Source organism: Panthera pardus, unplaced genomic scaffold (genome assembly GCF_024362965.1).
Source record: "Panthera pardus isolate Hobbes unplaced genomic scaffold, ASM2436296v1 HiC_scaffold_16, whole genome shotgun sequence".
Lineage (NCBI taxonomy): Eukaryota > Metazoa > Chordata > Mammalia > Carnivora > Felidae > Panthera > Panthera pardus.
Window position 1 is genome coordinate 109,273,994 of NW_026526721.1, and position 17,126 is coordinate 109,291,119.

Genomic DNA, 17,126 nt, shown 5'->3' on the forward strand with positions numbered 1-17,126 from the left:
TTTACCCAAGGGATACAGGAGCGCTGATGCATAAGGGCACTTGTACCCCAATGTTTATAGCAGCACTTTAAACAATAGCCAAAGTATGGAAAGAGCCTAAATGTCCATCAACTGATGAATGGATAAAGAAATTGTGGTTTATATACACAATGGAATACTGCTTGGCAATGAGAAAGAATGAAATATGGCCTTTTGTAGCAACGTGGATGAAATTGGAGAGTGTTATGATAAGTGAAATAAGTCATACAGAGAAAGACAGTTACCATATGTTTTCACTCTTATGTGGATCCTGAGAAACTTAACAGAAACCCATGGGGGAGGGGAAGGAAAAAAAAAAAAAGAGGTCAGAGTGGAAGAGAGCCAAAGCATAAGAGACTGTTAAAAACTGAGAACAAACTGAGGGTTGATGGGGGGTGGGAGGGAGGGGAGGGTGGGTGATGGGTATTGAGAAGGGCACCTTTTGGGATGAGCACTGGGTGTTGTATGGAAACCAATTTGACAATAAACTTCATATATTGAAAAAAAAATGAGAATAAGGGGCACCTGGGTGGCTCAGTTGGTTAAGCGTCCGACTTTGGCTTGGGTCATGATCTCGCAGTCTGTGAGTTCGAGCCCCGTGTCGGGCTCTGTGCTGACACCTCAGAGGCTGGAGCCTGTTTCGGATTCTGTGTCTCCCTCTCTCTCTGCCTCTCCCCTGCTCATGCTCTGTCTGTCTGCCTCCAAAATAAATAAAAACATGAAAAAAAAATTAAAAAAAAAAACTGAGAATAAATGAGGGGTGATGGGGGTGGGGAGGCAGGGGAAAGTGAGTGATGGGCATTGAGGAGGGCACCTGTGGGATGAGCACTGAGTGTTGTATGGAAGCCAATTTGACAATAAATTTCATATTTAAAAAAAATACATTTATTCCAAGTATTCCCATTCTGAAATTGGGGGATTTGAATGAATAAGAAACCATTGATAACATATTTTAGGATAGGTTTTTAAAAATAAGTTGTACCTAAAATCCCTTTTAAAGACAATTCTTAATTTTTTATTTTATATTCGTCTGGGTGTGTAACCTATGAAATTTTTTATTTTTTAAAAATGTTTATTTTGAGAGAGAGTGAGAGAGGATGCATGCTCGCACACAAGTAGAGGGAAAGGCAAAGAGAGAATCCCACACAGGCTCCATAGTGTCAGCATAGAGCCCAACTCAGCACTCAATCCCATATACATGAGGTCATGACCTGAGCTGAGATCCTTATTAAGAGTTAGATGTTTAACCGACTGAGCCACCCAGGGTCCCCATAATTGTTCATTTTACAAAGTTATTTTGGAAATTAAGGATATTGTCAGTATTGTGATTGATGGTAAAATGTATACACTATTCTCTTGGTCTGAATACCTTAGAATTATTTCAGATATTTATTTTATTCTTAGTTTTTTAGTAGTATAGTGTGAATAACAGAATTAAGGGATATTTCCTCACCTAAGATGTTCAGTAATTACACCTGTGAGAAAAGAGTTTGTCATGTGGTTATTCATATTTAACTGATATTTTTCCATGTTTGTTAAAATTCTGTTCGCAAATACAAATTTGTAAATTTATATTACAAAAAGTTAACTCACCTGTGGAATTTTTTTTTTAGATTCTGGGATTGGTTTGGATCTCCTAGAATTTGTCTAACAAATTGCATTTTAACTTTTTTTAAAGGGTCAAAGTTTACACAAAAACTGATGGACTAGTTGCTATTCATCCTAAATCTGTTAATGTGGAGCAAACAGAATTTCACTACAACTGGCTTATCTATCACCTGAAGATGAGAACAAGTAGTGTAAGTGAATATTTAACATAATCATGCACCTCGAACATCGATCTTTTTTACAGTTGCGTATTTCTCACAATTATGAACAAAATTTGTTCTCTTCTGAAAATTTTTCTTCTGACATGAATTAAGGCTTTTCCTTTTTAATGTTTATTTATATATTTTGAGAGAGAGAAAATACATGCGTGGGGGAGGGGCAGAGAGGGAGAGAATCCCAAGTATGCTCAGCCCTGTCATTGTGAGCCTGCCAGGAGGTGGTGGCTGTGGGGTGTGGAAGGTCTCAATCCCATGAACTGTTGAGATCATGACCTGAGCTGGACATTTAAGTGACTGAGCCACCCAGGCGCCCCGAATTATAACTCTGAAGAAAATAATCTATATTTTTAATGTGCAGCAGGTCTATCACGATGGATCTTTGTATTTTATTTAATTGGGACAGTTACTTGCTTTGCATAGTTTTCCTTCAGAGCCTGTTTTGAATAAATACTGGCATTCTCGGGTATAGGGGTTTACACCATACAAAGAATTTTGCTGATATTTCAATGTATCAAGTATTGGTCAGAACATTGAGTGAGATTCTGTTTATATATAGATAAAAATAATTTCAGATACATTAGTGTTTTCATTGTGTCACTCAGGAAATATTTTTTTTAAAGAACAGTGCTATTTGAATTGAAACAAATATAAAACTGTGTTCTCTGGATTAATGAAGACTGGCTGGTTTAAAATGATACATTCTGAAAATTAGTTTCAGTAATCACACTAGCAGGATAACACCTGATTTAGAAGGAAAGCACTAATATCATTAGTACTGGTGGCAGTGAATTAATGTGGCAATAATCTTTCAGACTCCTGAGCATTTTAGTTTGCTTTAATTCTCATTACAGATATACTTGTATGACTGCACAGAGGTTTCCCCATACTGTCTCTTGTTCTTTGGAGGTGATATTTCCATCCAGAAGGATAATGATCAGGAAACTATTGCCGTAGATGAATGGATTGTCTTTCAGTCTCCAGCAAGAATTGCCCATCTTGTTAAGGTGACTGACTTTACATGATTGTCTTTGAATCTGCAGGCAAGTTAGCATGTGATCTTGCGGTTTTGTCCCAAGTGTTATATATGTTGCATTAGACATTTCTTGCTCGATTTGAACAGAGCAAATGGTGTTGAGAAGTTGATGCATAGTTTCTCAGAATTGTTTTTTGAGGTATTTATGGACCAGCCATTCTAAATGGCTCGGTGTGATTGAAGTTTGAATTTTTTAACTGGAGTATACTTTAGTTGGCTACTCATAACCACACTTTAGTTAGTTGCTCACTAAATATTTCAGTATTATGTATAATAGCTTATGAAATTCCTTGTAACAGCTAAAGTCACTTTTATTTATTACTCCGCTTAATAGTGTATTTGCCGTTGTTGAACATATGTGATTTTTCCAACCTTAGGAATTAAGAAAAGAACTAGATATCCTTCTGCAAGAGAAGATCGAAAGTCCCCATCCAGTAGATTGGAAGGACACTAAATCCAGAGACTGTGCAGTACTGTCAGCTATTATAGACTTGATTAAAACACAGGAAAAAGCAAGTCCCAGGAACTTTCCACCACGATTCCAGGATGGATATTACAGCTGACAACTTTTCTGTGGTGGTCTGAAACTTTGACAGCCATTTTCCATCATAGTTTAATTTTTGGCTAGATGCCAAACCACGGGACATGAATAATTTCCATATGTAAGGTAGAAATCTTCATTAGGTAGTAAAGATGTAATGTGCATGATTTAACAATGTTATCTGTAGCTATTATAAATATACCATAAAAAGCAATATGTCTTCTGATCATATATTCTGTTGTGGTCATGTCCACACTTTGGGAGGACTGCACTTATATATATTGAGTGTTGTACCACTTGAGAAATGCCTTTGTTCTTTTAAGAAAAGTTAATCTTTCTGCCCATAGTGACTGAATACAGAAACCGGTAAAAAAACAGAATGGTTAGCCAAAAAGCAGTATCAGGTTAAAAATTTGAACACAACCACATTTTTAAGTAAAACTTCTATTAGAGGTAAATTAATCTGTTGTTATAAAGCCCAGTATTTAATAAAATGTACAGTGTATAAATCTCATCTAGCTTTTTGGCTTGGTTTCTACATCCATCTATCCTTTGGCATATTTGATTTTTTTTTTTTTTAATCTTTTTAGAATATATTTGTACCCCTTTTACTTTACCCGGTGCAGCATAATGTAGCAATTGAGAACATGAGTCTAGACTTGACCACCTAAGTTCAAATTTCAGCTGTGACTTACCAGCTCCCTTGGGCAAGTTACTTGGCTTTTCTCTTTTCTTTATCTGTAAAATAAAGGTAACAGTTGTTGAGGATCAAATATGTTGATGTAAAGTGCCTAGACTGGTGTCTGGCACATAGAATGTATTCACTAAATCTTAGTTATTATTTGTCCCTGGATTTTATTTTTTTATAGCAATCCATTTTACATTCATTTTTGTGTTCTGAGTTCTGCTTTGTCCTCTTAACCAGTGGAAGCTCGCGTGACAGGGCTAGTGATAGGCTAATATTTTCAGCCTTATCAGACTGTGATAGATACTGTTGGTTGCTATCCAACAGCCATTTTTTCCTCCCCATTCGCTTGACTGTTCAAGTGTTCTCCCTCTACATAGCCTTGTGCCCAGGGGTATTAGACTCTCTTCCTCAAGGGTAACTCGGACTGTTAAGCCAGTTCTGCATGGTCTTATTCTTCTTAGAAGTAACTGATGAGGCATGAGTATGTGAACCTGTGTTGTCAATAGTAACTGACGAGTGACCTGCGAGAGGGCATCTGAGAAAGATTTTCCTCACTAGTAGATTTAGAGGAGGAAATTTTCTCCTGTGGACATTGTCTTATCTGAATCTGGCACTGCTGTAGCCATTTTAGGATTCCAGGGGATAATGATGTTGGCTCAGTGGAAAGATATAAATCACTACAGTCCTTGATAATGCTAGTGAGCTGCTGAATTATCCAGTTCTAGATTTGCCTTGCACGTGGACTTATTTTAATATCATAAACCCTTCTTCTTTGAGTTAAGCCACTTTTAGGTAGTATATTGTGTATAACTTGGCAGAAAGCATATTAACTGAAATACATGGTCTCCATCATTGAGTGTTTGCTGCGGCCTCTGTTTCTACCATTTCTTTTGTGATCTAACAGTTTGAACCACATGTCTGACAAAAGGTGTAAAAGTAGTGAACCTGAACATACCGCAAAAAGAAATAAAAGAACATCCTGCTGCACTCTAAAAAATTCAAACTTTACTGTGCCTTCCAATAAATGTAAGGAAACCAAAGGAAGAGTATCGAATAATAACTGGGATTTATTCATAATGCTATGGTGATCTGAGTAACAGCACTGGTTCAGGTACTGCTCTCATTTCTGGGAATGTGTGTCAACCTATCCTTATTATCTAAAGGTTTTGAATGTACTGTGTCCTAAGTCCATTCTCTTGGCTAGTCTCCCAAAAGTGATCTTTTACTGAACTCTTGCATTGAGTCCTATGACAATATTGTGGTTTTGTCCCTAAACTCAAGGTGACCTGACCATTGGGTCCCATTTGCTCTATGAGTGTTTTTATGTCTGCGTATGTGTGTTTTTTCTTGCTTTTACTCTCCAGTTTAAATTCACAGTAGGCCAAAATGGTCTTGGAAGAAAGCATTTAAAGAATCTCTTTTAAAAAAAGGGATTATTACTTAATTGGTTCCATGTTCCCAAACCAATATTTAATCTCCATATGAATGAGGAAAATGTTCCTAAAGAATTGTTTAAATCAGCGATTGAGAGAGATTAAAGCGGTTACTATCACTCTCAATTTATGTCTTCTGTACAGCTGATCAGGATGGAAATCTTGATTGAAGGTGCTATTTGTGTTGTTTCTTTTGTTTACAAAATAGTATATTACTGAGTGGAAAATTTGTTCCAGATCTAAGTACTCTTTGTTATTTAGTAGTTTTAAAGAATCAAGACATTTAAAAGAAAAATCTATTTGCCTCACCATTCTTAGCAATACCTAGAATTCTTGAACTCTTGAACTCTGTCTAGAATAACTAAGAAACTTGGGTGGGTGGGGGGGACAAAGAAACCCCTGAGTAATCTTTAAAATGTGTCTTTGAAAAGTGAATGCATGTAATGCTTCCTAATTCATTAACTTGGGCAAAAGCTCTAGATACGTTTATACCTGTTACAGGTGATTTTCTGTTCTTCCTATATTTTTAAAACAAAGTCCACCCTAAAAGCTAGAAATTATTGAAAAGCTTTAGAATGAATTTATTTTAGTACCCCTTCACCCAAAGTAAATCATAAATTTTCTTCCACTCTTTTAGCTCTGTGTTTGTGTATATTTATTTTTAAGTAATTGTGATCATGTGGTATAATCATAATATGCTAATTGTTTTTAAATATTTTCTGATTTTAAGACAGTAAACCCTTATTTGTAGAATATTTGGGAATTGAATATATGAAGAAAAGCATGTTACCACTGTTACCTTTTCATGTATTTCCATGCTTTTTTTTTTTTTTAGCTTTAAGGAAGTATTTTATATATAATAAAATTTGCCAATTCAAGTATATAATCCCATGAATATTGTCAACGTATAAAGTCATGTAATGCCTGCCACCATAATCCTGACATAGAACATTCCCGTCACCTAAGTTTTCCTTTTCCCCTTTGCAGTCAGTCCCCTGCCTCTATTCCTACTCATTGACAACCATTGATCTGCTATTTGTCACTATTTTTGCCTTTTCTAGAATTTCCAATAAATGGAAAATCATATTTAGTCTTTTGTGTCCAGTTTCTTTTACTTAATGCTTCTGAGATAGTCCTGTTGTTGCATGTGTCAGTAGTTTGTTCCTTTTATATTGTTTAATTGTATTGCCTTGTATGGTTATACCATAGTTTGTTTATTCTTTGATTAGTTGATGGACCTTTCAGTTATTTTTTTTTTTTATTATTATAAATAAAGCTGCTGTGAACATGTGTATACAAGGCTGTGTGTAGATAAAGGTTTTCATTTCTCTTAGGAAGATACCTGTGATTAAGATTGTTGTATCACATGGTAAGTGTGTTTAACTTTGTAAGAAACTGCCAAACTGATTTCCAAAGTGGGTGTGCTATTTTACATTCCCACTGGCAATATATGAGGGGTTCCAAGTGTTTCAAATCCTTGCTAGTACTTGGTATTTTTGTTAATTGGTGTTGTTTAAGGTTAGCCTTCAGTAGATGTGGAGTCCTGTATCATTGTGGTTTTAATTTGCATTTATTTCTATAATGATTAAGGATACCAATCTATAGTTTCCTTTTTGTGGGGTAATGGTGGCCTTACAAAATGAGTTGGGAAGTCTTACTCTTCCAGTTTCTGAAAGAGGTTTGTATAGAATTGGTGTTAATTCCTTAAATGCTTGTAAGAATTCCGTGAGGGGCCCTTGGGTGGCTCCAGTGGTTAAGTGTCTGACTCTTGGTTTCGGCTCAGGTCATGATCTCACAGTTTGTGAGTTCGAGCCCCACATTAGGCCTTGCGCTGACAGTATGGAGCCTGCTTGGGATTCTCTCTCTCCCTCTCTCTGCCTGTTTGCCTCCCTCTCTCTCTCTCAGAATAAAGTAAAATTATAAAAAATATTCTCCGGTGAAACTGTTTGCACCTGACATTTCTTTTTCAGAAGTTTTTAGACAAATTCTATTTAGTAGTTAGGGGACTATTTAGAGCTTTGGTAGTTTGTGGTTTTCCATGAGTTGGCCCATTTTATCTTAGTTGTTGAATTTATGAGTCTGAAGTTGTTTAAATATCTCTTTATCCTTTTAATGTCTGAGGAATCTGTAATGATGTCCCCTTTCATTCTTGACACTGGTAATTTTCTCTTTATTATTAGTCTTGCTAAAAGGTGCATCAGTTGTATTTCACCTTTTCAAAGAACCCATTTTTTAATTAAGTTGTTTTCAAAGATTTTATTAAAGATTAATCTCACCCAGTGTAGTGCTTGAACCCACGACCCTAAGACCAAGAGTCACATGCTCCCCCAGCTGAGTCAGTCAGGCTCTCCTAATTGAGTTGTTTTCTAATTGTGGAGATTTGAGAGTTCTTTGTATATTCTGGATGCCATTGCTTTATCAGGTCTGTATTTTGCAAGATTTTCTCCTATTCTGGATTATCTTTTCTTCTGTCACAGAGCAGATATTTTTTTATTTTAACAAGGTTCAGTTTATAATTTTTTTTCTTTCATGCATCCTGCATTTGGTTGTCCAAAAAAAAAAAAGTCACTGCCAAACCAAAGATCACCTAGATTTTCTGTGTTACTTTCTATTTATGTATGTGTGTATGTATGTTTATTTTTGAGACAGACAGTGTGAGCTGGGCAGGGGCAGAGAAAGAGGGAGACATGGAATCCGAAGAGAATTCGAAGCAGGCTCCAGGCTCTGAGCTGTCAGCACAGAGCCTGATGCAGGGCTTGAACCCACAAACTGTGAGATTATGACCTGAGCCGAAGTCGACGCTCAACTGACTGAGCCACCCAGGCACCCTCCTGTGTTACTTTCTAAGGGTTTTACAGCTTTGTGTTTTACATTTAAGTCTAAGTTTCCAAGTGGTTATTTATTTTTATTACTTATTTCTAACCCAAGTGTAATCATAGAACTCTGTATACAATTTCAGTCCTTTAAAATTTGTTGAAACTTGCTTTATGACCCAGGAAATGGTCAAATGTTTTAATATTCTGTGTGTTCTTGAAAAGAACATATATGCTTAAATTGTGGTGTTCTATATATGCCTATTAAATTTTAAATTATCGTTAAGAACTCCCACACTTTCATTGATTTTTATCTCCTTCTACACTTTTATTTTTATGTAGCAAATGAGAGAGTTAAAGTGTTACAGGCTATGATTTTTGATTAATTTCTTAAATTTCTCCCAATTTTTGTTTTATATATATTGAGACCATATTATTGAGAGAAAATATACATGGATTTTATCTTCCTGGTTCAATAAAACTTGCATCATTATCTAGGGTCTCTCTGTCCCTAGTCATACCTTTTATCTTAAAACCTATTTTGTCTAATACTGACATAGCTACATGTAGTAAATATTGTGAATATTGGGATGTTCTGCCCAGATCCTCCCTCAGGACTGAAGGAATATGTCCTTAGCTGCTGCAAGTGCTGTCAGATGACTGCCTTCACCCGTCAGCCCTCTATAGGAATTGTCCTCAACTGATGGGAATCACTTTACCCAAGGCCCCTTCCCCCTGCGGACAGCCTGCATCCTATGACCAGTCAGAGCAGTTTCTAAAGGTACAGTCCCTTTGCCAATGCTCCCTGTCTCTCCACTCTCACATGGGACTCCAAATGAACCTCTTCATTTTCCTTATCTCTTCTCTATATGCTTCTTTGTGGGTGTTTCTCCTAGCCTCTCTTCCAGTTCACCAACTACCTAATCTGTTAAACCTAGTTCCATAATTTCTAGTGGTGGTGGGTTTTTTTCCCCCCTCAGTTGCTTCTTACAGTTGTTTTGTACTGTGTTGCATTTTAAAGTTTGGCTGAGATTTATCTCTATAAAGATGGTGGTTATAATTGTTCTATGCATGTAATGATTTCACTAGAGTCCCTGTAAGTATGTTTTTTCTGTATCATTGATGCTGTGTCTCCCAATGTTTGCTAATTTGTGGAACCTTTTGAGAAATTGTTCTTGGAAATAACTGAGAACTAAGAGGATGCTAGCTTCCTGCAGAGTAAGGCTTAACTTGCTTTTGTCAGGACCTCAGTGTGCTAGAAGCCCAAAGAGCAAAGTTTGCGGTCCTCCAAGTTCATATCCTCACTCCAGAACAAGCCCTTTGGAGATTTAATGCACAAGAGTGATAACTGTAGGCACTAAACTCTGCCCTGCGTTATTTGGCACTGCAGTCCCCCAAGTGGCTCTGCCTCTGCTGCTTTCTACAGTCCAGGGAAAACGCAGCGGTAATTTGGGATATGGAGGATGGAGTAAAGAGGGGAATGGATCTTGCTAGGTTCAGAGAAGGTATACCCATCTCTTTCCTCTTCCATCACCGGCTTGAGGAAAAATCCAACAAAGATGCCTTTGATTGGTGTTTCCTATCACATGGCTGTATTATGACTAGATACATGATACAGGAGAACGAGTTAGCATTTTACGATTTACAAGTGGTGGTGTAGGCAGAATTTTAAGATGACCCACGTTATCCCTGCCCCCTCCCCCCACGTGTTGCATCTGTGGTTATGTGATGTTGCATGGTAAAGGAATTTTGTGGATCTAATTAAGGTCCCAAATCAGTTTATTCTGAGTTAATCCTAAGAGTGATTATCCTGTTGTAGGTCTAATAATTATGTGAGTTCCTTAAAAGCAGAGTTTTCTCCAGCTGGTAGCGTAAGATGGAGTCAGATTGCAAATGTGAAAAAGATTAAACATGCCACGGCTGCCTTGAAGATGAAGGAACAGGTCCAAGAAGCTGTGAGCAACCCCCACCCCTGGCAGCCAGCAAAAAAGCAGGGTTCTTGGTCCTACAACTACAAGGAACCGAATTCTGCCAACCACAGGTATGAGCATGAAAGATACCAAGCTCTGGCTGAGAAAGCAGCCAGCCAACACTTTGATGTCAGCCTAGTGAGACTGAGACTAAGCAGAGAACCTACCATGCCATGTTGCCATATTGGCCTTCTTACTACACAACCGTGAGATAATAAATGGGTGTGGCTTAAGGCATAAAGTTTGTCGTAATCTGTCATGCAGTAAAAGAAAATACAGGAGTCAGTCTTCGCCTTCCACCAAGATTCACAAAGTGGTGAAATTTCACAAGCACAAAGGTTTGGCTACTAGGTGGCCAAAATGAGTAAGATGTAACGGGAACCACAGACTACTTACGATAGGCTGTTCAGTTGTGTAGTTTTGTGGAAACTGAGAAGAAATCATGGCCCCCAGCTCTTTATGCCCCAGCCTTCTGGGGCAGCTGATGCCACCATGTACCCAACAAGGAAAGATCAGTGGCCTCGAACGTTAGCTATAGATCCCTTCTGAATAGACCTCTGATTTGACCCAAAATTCAGCAAATTATATACTTACTGCATTCTATAGTGAATTAAATCACACAAGTACTAAAGAACAAGTATATACAAAATCTTTATAAATTCACTTATTTCACCAAAAGTATACAAGCAGTATCAATTCACTGAGACAAAAATGAGTATTTTTGTTCTCCACAGGTCACTGAAGTCCTTGTACAAGTCCAAGAAGCTATTCATAGAAACGGAACTAGGTTTGAAAACAGTACTGTGTCATGTAAAAATTACAATTCACTGTTGAAATCAAACATTGTGAATAATGTTAAGTACCTGCTATATAACACTTTATCCAATAACAGTATTAACTGCTTGCTAAATAAGGCTTTGATTTATAAAATACACATGTTTCCAAAACTGTTTAACATCTCTACTTATAAATTAATTCACAGGATTCCTATAGTTGCTTTTTAGCTTCAAATGGATATTAGCGAAACTAATACGAAATGATCCCCTTTGCAAGCAATGAATTTACTTTCTTTCCTAAATGCAAACATCACATGAAATTAGATTACAACCTTTTTAACCTCTCCTCTAAAGGGTCTGTGACATGAAAGAGGAGACCAATGCCTTGTTTACCAACCTGGAGACATCTCTTGCCATCAATTCACTGAGTGGCCCCGACCTCCAGGAACTCAGGGCCTGGCATGTCTTTTACATCCAGCACTGTATGCATAAGTAAAGGAGAGCAAACAAAGGACCAGAAGGCCCCGTGTGAGCCAAGCATACTGAGCAACCACACTGTGCTTCTGCTTTACTCACTTCACTCATGATCTGGGTACCTGGTTGGCAGGCAGTAGATGGGACATGTCACACACAGATCTGAGTCCTCGAATAATGTACCCTTTGCCAGGTTTTTGTCCCTTTGTGGAAGAAAAATGGAGTAGAGAGGAACATAGCTGCCGGTAAAAGTTACTTTCCCCTCTCTCCATCTCCCTTATGAAATGTACTATTAAAATGATTTTTCTCTCTCCTTGCACCAATGGAAGAAATGAAGTTCTGTAGACACCCACAGTTAAGAGATCCTCCAGATCCAGCAAACAAGACCCTTAGGACATATGAAACGGATTCCCATTAAGACCAAACTGTTATGCTTCAATTAGGTACCAGGCTGGCATCTTGATACTTTGGTGAGGCCTAAATTTTACCTTCCTTGAGACTGTATTTCAGCCACTTGCCTGTTTGGAACAGGAGTAGGAACAGTCAAAAATATTAAATTATAAAAGGCAAAAAATTATTAAAGGCAAAGCAGCCTCATGTCAGCTTATCAGCTCATTTGGGAATATCTTTAAAAAAAGTACGACCCCTGTCCTACATTCAGGATTTTGTCACTTATGTGAACCATCTAAATCCTATCTTATTAGAGTAGCTCGAGTTTTATCAGGCTATACCAGTATTGGGTGAGGTGAATCTAAAAAGAAAATCTCCTAAGTAAGCTTCTCTCCTAAGGAGAAAAGAGGTGGCAAAAATTCAAGTGTTAATTTCCCTTTCCTGGGAAGAATTTTAGAAAAACTCAATAGCTCATCTTTTGAGCTCTACCAGCTCCTTATGAAATCCTCATAGCATTAGAATCATCTAAAATACAAGAGGCAGAAAACATATTTACAAAACTGGGCATTCTTTAAAAACAACTCTTGCTAATACTGGGAAAACCATGTAAAGGAAATGTCAAAAGAGGGACAGAAACATCCTTGGCAAAGTGAGGAAAGAGAATACCAGGGTACAGCATCTAATATACATTTTTAATGCCAGAAAATGGTGAACCTAGGAGGAGCTGAGAGGTGGCCTGGTCCCTGAAGTGGACTGCTCAGCTATCTGCGGACCTAAGGAAGTTTGCAAGTGGATGACTGTGCACACACCGAACCTTGCGAACTAACTGGTAGCTGTTCTCATGAGAGAGCATAACCACCTGGCAAGCTTAAAGGCAAGTGTTTTCATTCTTTTAATTAAACAGGCTGTGTTAAAATTCACAACAAAGCCGGCCCAGAACCAAGCAGCCCGCTGTGATGTAGTGCAAATCTCACGGTAACGGAAGGCCGTCGAGAGGCTACACATTGGTTTCCAGTCCTAGCAAGCGTCCCATTCTCTCCACGTTCTTGTCAATTGTAGCCTGACAGGTTATCTCCTTGGCACATTCCATAGGAAACCAGCCTCTCTCTCCGTCTCGCAGTCGTTCCCCCTCATACCAGCCTGCAAACAGGAACAGAGTCTTCATGAAGCAATGAGTGTCTGGATGAATCTGGACCCTGCCTGGCTCTGAGGAGGATGTACCCCAGCTTGTGCATGACGTGATGGAAGGTGAGGAGAAAGTGCAGCATAGGGAAGGGCCTCAAGGAGGAATGAATGACATACCCGAGGTGGCACACAATCAGGAACCCTGAAGGGAGAAGGTTGAAAAGAGCCTGGGAGCTTGGGCTGGGCTGGAGAAGGGGATGCTGTGCATAGGTAGGGGCAGCAGGAAAAGGATTTTTTTTTTTCCTTAAGTGAGGAAGGAAGAACCTCAAAATGAGAGGTCACTGGGGGAGTAGGAAGGAAGGGAAACATGGTTCCTTTTGAATAATACACCATGTGACTGCATTCCTATTCAGAAACAAAAGCAATGGTGTAGCTACAGGAAAGGCAGGAGCAAATGAGCAAACAAACCAAAGGGATATGAAATATGAGCATTAATAATGAAATGAGACTCTTTGGTTCTATGGCACCCTGAATGCTGCACCAGGAGTATCCCTAAGAACCCCCACTTACCATCGCTGATACGTTGATAGATGAGAACCACATCCGCCACCTGTAGGGAGAGTTCGTCTGGCTGTTTGGCAGTGAAGGATCTAATGATTTCTACCTGGGTCAGTGCTGCGGGGGTAAAGGGGACATACTAAGCTCCCAGTAGCAGAACAGGTACAAATCAATACAGTATATTTACTCAATCTTTCTGTGCAATTCAAGGCCAGCTTGACAGAAACAAGTTAAGTTTCTATCAAGCAGAAACTCTGTTCCTCAAACAGTCTTATTTGGCTAAGAGCTTTAGAACTTTAGAAGCTCAGGATCAAGAGAAGCCTTTTATGATGCATGCATCCCCTCAAAAATAACCTTGATAAGGAGCCATTAGTCATGTCACATAATAAAGCAGACAACAGCCATTGTGCATTGGGGAAACTGAGGCCAGACAGATTAGGTGATGTGCCACGGCCATGCAACTAGTGATAAAATCTGCAGTACCCCCATTCTCCCGGCTCCCACCCAGGCGTTTTTCCCTAGTTCACCAGCACAGGAAAGCTGCCAAATAAGGTCAGAAATAAAAGGAGCTCCAACTGAAAGTCAAACAATATTTCGAGTTCTCCCAACATGCTGGCTCATAACAATTGTAACTTCAGTGACTTGATACTGACATGAGTTCTTAATTTTTTTTAAATATAAAAACTTGATTTTAGGCAACTTTTAAACCAATCACTTTAGCTTTGGCTCTAAGCTTAAAGCTATGATCTCTGAGTGCTCCAAGCTAACCACTGTGGCTGCCCTAGTTCTTTCGTTTTGACCTTCCAGCTAGAAACATCCAGAAAAACATAAAATCAAAGTCAAGGTGCTACTAAGCACATGACACCACCCTTTATTTACTGCATCAGTTTCTACTTCCCTAGAAGAAGGAAATGTATTTTCTTAATGTTATCACTTTAATAAATAAGGTCAAAAGGAATGGTAACATAATTTTCTTTAAGATTAAAAAATACATTCCACTTCGATTCAGACTGTCAGTATGGAGAAGGCTTAAACGTGCAACTCCTGCCCACTAACAACTGCTGAAAATCGAAGAGGTTTATAGTACAAGCAGAGCTTTCAATGTAAGTTACTTAACTTAATCCTGACAATATCCCTGCATTGTATATAGGGATACCCCTGACTTGCAGATGCACAGGCTCAGGAAGGCTGTGCAACAATTGGCCACGTTTATGCAACAAAGAACTGCACCTTGGATTTGAATTCAGACCCCCTGACCTCCAAGGCAGGGATCACACAGTTCTGACGTAGGGCCACAGGAAGGAAAGCTTGGAGGAAACTTACAGCGTGGGTATTGTGGCCATTAAGCACTAATAACCCAGCGTCCAGCAGGGGGCACAGCCCCTCCACATTCCAGACCAGGCTGCCCTCCAGGTACTTACAGGTTCGGTCCAGAGGTTGCTTCCCGCTACTGTGTCCCAGGGCGGTGATCCAGCGGGCTCGCTCGCTCCTAAAACACACAGAGCATATCCAACTGAGAGATTCAACATGTCTGGACACAGAATGCAAAGCCATTCCCAGAAAACAGGGAGAGACTCCCCAGTGAGTTATGGTGGTGTATGAGTTATTTAAAAAGGATAACCTGGGGAATCTAGGCTGAAAATTAGTCAACACTGTTAAAAGATTCTGAATGAATTTGACTAATCATTGATCAAACAGAATTTAAGTTTAACATTTTTAAATTTTTTTAATGTTTATTTTTTGTGAGAGAAAGACACAGAGCATGAGCAGAGGAGATGTAGAGAGAGAGAGACACAGAATCCGAAGCAGGGTCCAGACTCTGAGCTGTCAGCACAGAGCCCGATGTGGGGGCTCAAACTCAGGAACCACAAGATCATGACCTGAGCCGATGTCGGACGCTAAACCGACTGAGCCATCCAGTTGCCCCTCAACATTTTTTTAAATTTAAATTCAAGTTAGCTAACATACAGAGTGGTTTTGGCTACAGGTGTCGAACCCAGTGATTCATCTCTTACATATGACACCACTATTTAATAAAGAGCTGATTACACTATCACATAATCACATAAAGATATTTAGTATATTCAATCTGATATTTTAACATTTCAAAAAAGTGAATTTCATTTAAAAAAAAACTCCTAGTGGGGCGCCTGGGTGGCTCAGTCGGTTAAGCGTCCGACTTCGGCTCAGGTCACGATCTCACGGTCCGTGAGTTCGAGCCCCGCGTCGGGCTCTGGGCTGATGGCCCAGAGCCTGGAGCCTGCTTCTGGTTCTGTATCTCCCTCTCTCTCTGCCCCTCCCCCGTTCATGCTCTGTCTCTCTCTGTCTCAAAAATAAATAAATGTTAAAAAAAAAAAAAATTAAAAAAAAAAACAAAAAAAACCTCCTAGTAAATCAGTTTCTCTACACTCTCTTCTTTCCCCACACTCAAACCATTTCACAAAGATGAGAAACCTGACCTATTTAAAGTTGTGTAGTTCTTTATACAGCTAATACTGCCAAACATGAGCCTTATTGAAATAAAAATTCTTTGAACGTTTTTAGACTGTTCACAAATGCTTAAAATGGCTTAATGAATACAGCCAAAAAAATGTTGAGGGGAAAAAACAAACTGGGACTTTTTATATAAAGCCATCATTACATGAAACAAAACAATTATTTAAAGGATCAGAAGTTTCAGATAAGCATTATTCCATAATTCAGTTATCCTCCGAAGGTCCAGTATCAAGAATGCAATTAAGTAAATAAGGCTCACACACACACTTTAAAATCTTTGAGGCACTTAGTAACTAACCCATACTACATAGCAGACACAAGCATGTGACATCCATTACTTCATGTAATCCTCCAAAAGCCCATTTAAAGGATGAGAAAGAAGGCTGTGTGGAGGTCCCAAGGCAAGTGATACAAGTCGTCAGTTTTTATAAGGCACTCCACTGTCTTAAGAAGGGGCACCTTTATGCCCGTACTTGAAATACATTTTTTTCTCCTGTAACAGCCTGTACCTAAAGATGGTTGTCACCCTTGCCCCATCTTCTCCGCCCCTCAAGCATCCTTCCACACAGACTGCTTGTGAGCCTGGGGCATGCCACGCTGTTCCACACCCTTTCCTGCCCGTTCCCACTCTCAAGTAGAACCTCTGTTTCCACCCCTCATACTCATCATTAATGAAGAACATCCATAAAACAATGCACTAATCTTAAGTGTATACAGATCTGTGAGTGCTTATGTAGGTGCACCCAACACCTTGTGTCCCTTTCCCATCAATAACCTCCCACAAAGGGAACCACCACCAGAGACTCATTTTACCTGTCGTGTACTTTATAATGGAATTCTTCAGCATGCCCACTCAATCTTGCAAACACAAGCCTCACCTCCTCCAGCTGGCCTCCTCTGATGCAGGAGCCCACACCTCCATCCCCATCCAGTTTGCCAATTCTGCTCCCACGCACTCCTCTGCTCAGCCCTATCCCGTTGCTAG

At 39.1% G+C, this 17,126-nt stretch overlaps 2 protein-coding genes across 4 annotated transcripts in view; one reads left to right on the forward strand and one right to left on the reverse strand.

Annotated features, from left to right (window-relative positions):
* Positions 1 to 6,629, forward strand: part of DHX36 (DEAH-box helicase 36) — a 50,512-nt gene extending 43,883 nt beyond the window's left edge. The window contains exons 23-25 of the mRNA XM_019440020.2: positions 1,697 to 1,817; positions 2,696 to 2,848; positions 3,255 to 6,629. Of these exons, the coding sequence (XP_019295565.2) occupies positions 1,697 to 1,817; positions 2,696 to 2,848; positions 3,255 to 3,440 (460 nt within the window). The 3' untranslated portion in view covers positions 3,441 to 6,629. The remainder of the gene's footprint in view (positions 1 to 1,696; positions 1,818 to 2,695; positions 2,849 to 3,254) is intronic.
* Positions 6,630 to 10,949: 4,320 nt separating this feature from the next.
* Positions 10,950 to 17,126, reverse strand: part of ARHGEF26 (Rho guanine nucleotide exchange factor 26) — a 127,622-nt gene continuing 121,445 nt past the window's right edge. For all 3 annotated transcript variants that reach the window (XM_019439998.2, XM_053903697.1, XM_019439989.2), the window contains 3 exons: positions 15,067 to 15,134; positions 13,658 to 13,762; positions 10,950 to 13,102 (listed from right to left, as the gene is read on the reverse strand). In XM_019439998.2, coding sequence (XP_019295543.1) covers positions 12,960 to 13,102; positions 13,658 to 13,762; positions 15,067 to 15,134 — 316 coding nt within the window. In that variant the 3' untranslated portion in view covers positions 10,950 to 12,959. The remainder of the gene's footprint in view (positions 13,103 to 13,657; positions 13,763 to 15,066; positions 15,135 to 17,126) is intronic.